This window comes from Sturnus vulgaris, chromosome 3 (assembly GCF_052056855.1).
Source record: "Sturnus vulgaris isolate bStuVul1 chromosome 3, bStuVul1.hap1, whole genome shotgun sequence".
Taxonomy (NCBI): Eukaryota; Metazoa; Chordata; class Aves; order Passeriformes; family Sturnidae; genus Sturnus; species Sturnus vulgaris.
The window spans coordinates 111,826,510-111,830,106 of NC_142245.1; the positions used below are offsets into that span (position 1 = coordinate 111,826,510).

A 3,597-nucleotide genomic window follows, 5' to 3' on the forward strand; every position below is an offset into this window, starting at 1 on the left:
CTCTGCACAACTCCCTGACAGGAGGGGACAGCCAGGGGGGTCGGGCTCTGCTCCCAGGGAACAGGGACAGGACAAGGAGAAATGGCTTCAAACTGTGCCAGGGAAGGTTCAGGTTGGACATCAGGAGGAATTTCTTCATGGAAAGGGTGATTAAGCATTAAAACAGAGTGCCCAGGGCAGTGATGGAGTCCCCATCCCTGAGGGATTTAAAAGACAGATAGATGTGGCATTTGGGGATATGATTTAGTGGAGATCTGGGAATGATTGGACTTGATGACTTTGGAGGGCTTTTCCAACCTAAATGACTCTATGATTCTAGTTATGTTGTTCCGTTTGGGTATTTTTTTTAGGGAGAAAGGGACTTTTAACCTTGTTTTTTCACCTGTCAGTTTAAGATGTGTTCACAGAGCAGTTTTATTACCACAGCTGAAGGGACAGCAAACAGCAGGGCCAAGCAGGGCACTTGGAATATCACATTTTACAGCCAGAGCTGCCACTCACCACAGATTTACCATCAGTTCAGCATTGCTGAGCTAACAGCTCTTCCACCAGCACTGTGTGCTCATCACACTCAGGAACAAAGCCTCCCAAATTCCTTAGAAACCAAAGCTGGGAAAAAAAAAATAACACCCAAGTTTCAGCTGGAGAAAATATTCACACAAGCTCAGATGAAAAATTCATCACTCCCAGCCTGCATCCTTCTCCTCCTTGCAGATCCTCAGGAGTCTTTCCTTGCAGGTTGCTTCCCTCCTCCCTGTCACTTCCAAGGGATTTTGCTGGCTGCAGGTGAAGGGCAGAGGATCCCTCTGAGCCTCTTTTTTTCCAGCTGGAATTCTACCAGCCACAGATGCCAGCTGCCAAGAAGAATTAGAAAAGCCAGTAACCAGTGAAAGTGAAAAAAATCAACATTGTTTGGAGCAGCAGCGCTGGGTCAGAACGACACGAGAGAGTTTCTCAGCAGCAAATGTTACTCTGGGGACTGGAATATAATCAACTCCTCCCCTCTTCCACGGATGCCATCCAGCATGCCAGCAGCTCACAGAGGCTTCTGTGAAATCTCACTCCCAGCCCTGGGATTTTCCAGCAGAGCCAAAGGAATGGGGATCCTTGTGCTTGTTTTTATGATCATCTCCCTGACCCAGCACGGTAAGACCAGGAAGGCCTGGGGTGGTGAACAGGATATCTGGGAACAGGGATAATCTCTCTTTGCTGTGTGATATTGCAGCTACTGAGGAAAGGTGTTTTCTGGGTGAGAGAGTGGGTGAGGTACTTTGGGAAAATTCGTTGTTTAATCCCTTGGGGGAATAAAAAAAGTGAGCAGGGAGGAAGCTGTGGAAATGGGGCACATCACTGAGTTAGGAGAAGCCCTAAAGGAGTAGCCCTGTGCTCTGGGAAAATGTTCCTGCCTTTTCTCAGGCTGCCTCCTTGGCAGGGGGAGGACAACCCCTCTGACCTCCCATGCATGGTCCTTGCCAACATCCTGAAAAAAACAACTCCGTGATAAAACATTCCTCGAGGGAGGTTGGCTCAGCAATTTGGGATTTTTAACATGGATATCTGAACCTGTCTGTGAGATGGGCACCCCCGGTGTGCTCGAGGTGCCCAAGCTCTCTGTGTGCTCCCAGTGCTGGCTTGGCTGGCCAGGAGCAGAAGGAACCTCACAAATTTTATCCACGGATTTTCTGTTCCCTCGTCCAGGAGATGCCCATGGACCAGAGAGCTGCAGCCACGGAGGGGGCTTGTGCCGAATGGGAACCTGTGCTTCTGGTGAATACCTGGCTCAGTACTGCTTTGAACCCATCATTCTCTGCTGCAAAAATCTGTCACCCGTCACCACAGAGAGCTGAAGGTTTCCAAAGGAGCACATGGAGAGCTGCAGGCTCCACTGGCAAGGCGCAGCCAGCTGTTGGGAAGGAGATTTTGTAGTTTCTGGGACTGTTGCTCCCCTGGGAGAATATGGCTGTGGATTCACTCATGAACTCCTGAACATTTTGGTTTTGTTGTAACTTTTTAGGAAACACTGTGACAAGAAGAAACAGGTACAACCCAAACTGTTTGTCACCCTTTTGAGAGTCTGAATGTTATCTGACATGCACAGGTGAAAAATTGCCTTTCTCCTTAACTGAAACCAATAAACCTGAAGTGTAACAAAGCAGCAAGTGTCCACCTGTGAATCAGCAACCCTGCCAGTGGTGGGATGCCACTGACCAGGAGTGACCACAGCATTCCTCACCTCCCCAGACACACCAGAGGGACTCTGTCCCTTTATTTCCCCTCCCAGAGAAAACAGCTGCAATGGGGAAAATCTTTTTGGCATCACTTTTGGTGCAAAAGGCACCTGGTTTGATATAAAGGTGAGTGTGGTCTGTGCTTCCCAGGCAAGATCCACCCCCATCCACTTCTCCTTTCCAGGCTGTGCCAGGTTCTCAGGGCAGTTGTGGAACCCCTGAATGGTTTGGGCTGGAAGGGACATTAAAGATCATCTCATTCCAACCCCTGCCATGGGCAGGGACACCTTCCACTATCCCAGATTGATCCAAGACCTGTCCTCGGACACTTCCAGGGATGAGGCAGTCACAGCTTCTCTGGGTACCCTGTGCCAGGGCCTCGTCACCCTCACAGGGAGCAATTTTTTTTCCCTAAGATCCCAGTTTTACTTGTTTTAGACAGGGTGGGGAGGGGATCTGAAAGCTGTGTCCCATCGCCCTGACAGGCTGCCCTCTCCATCCATGGACTGCATTTCTGGTGCAACTCCTTTCCCTTTCGGTCCCCTAGCCCAAGGAAATCAGTCTCTCTGTCTCTCACAGCTTTCTTCCTTATGAGCTCTCTCAGCCTAAATTAATTTTCTATCCAAATCCACTCTCAGCCCTTCTGTGTCTTTTCAACATAAAATTTTGACACTCCCCTGCCCTTGTCAGCTCCTGGTATCCCTTTCCAGGTAAAATATTTCTCTCTGGGCCAATCATTTCTGTAGGAAAGGAAACAATGATGTAATGAGAGAGCTATGCCAACCAGCTGAGGCACTGGTCAGATAGAGCCAGGGAAAAGTCTTCCCTGGGAGATGAAATTCTTGTTCTGATGAATCAAATGGGAAAATTCCCACTGACCTCAGCAGGGTCAGGCCCCACTGCCAGAGGGCTGACAATTCATTCATTCACTCCAGCATCTCCATTCACTGATGAGCAGCCCAGTTACCCTGCCCAGGTCATCACTGGGACTCCAGCACACACAGGGAGATGCCAGCACTCCCCTGGATATCCCCTGCAGCTGGATGAAGCCTCAGGAGAGCCAGAATACCCAGAGCTGGCTGTTGGCTTGGGAGCTGATTCTGCAAACAGGGACGGGGCTGAATCCAGAGCCGAATTCCAGCCCAGTCCCAGCCCATCCCTCTGACGCACGCTGATGTACGAGGACAGCACGGGGAGGGGTTTGGGTCAAGGCACCTCTCCAAACCAAACAGTTTATTTCTCACATTCATCCACAGGGATTGCTATTTGTGCTCCTCATCTGGGAATGCTCAGCCACCGTGGTTACAGCCTGGTTTCCTAGGAAAGTGAGGAGTGGGCTCTTGCAGCTCACCTTGCACATCTCCCTCGA

The 3,597-nt window shown here is 50.0% G+C and overlaps 1 protein-coding gene across 1 annotated transcript; it reads left to right on the plus strand.

Annotated features, from left to right (window-relative positions):
• Positions 1–673: 673 nt before the first annotated feature.
• On the plus strand, positions 674–2,152 carry LOC106863194 (gallinacin-12-like). Its single transcript, XM_014892571.2, has 2 exons — positions 674–1,146; positions 1,699–2,152. Exons 1-2 carry the CDS (start codon positions 1,014–1,016, stop codon positions 1,845–1,847), a joined length of 282 nt encoding a protein of 93 aa, XP_014748057.2. The 5' UTR covers positions 674–1,013; the 3' UTR covers positions 1,848–2,152.
• The last annotated feature ends 1,445 nt before the right edge of the window (positions 2,153–3,597 follow it).

Bases quoted from the DNA above. Each gene is read 5' to 3' on its own strand.
- LOC106863194 (XM_014892571.2), top strand. From the start codon at position 1,014: ATGCCATCCAGCATGCCAGCAGCTCACAGAGGCTTCTGTGAAATCTCA. The intron at 1,147-1,698 runs GTAAGACCAGGA...TCCCTCGTCCAG, and splicing joins CATCTCCCTGACCCAGCACG to GAGATGCCCATGGACCAGAG.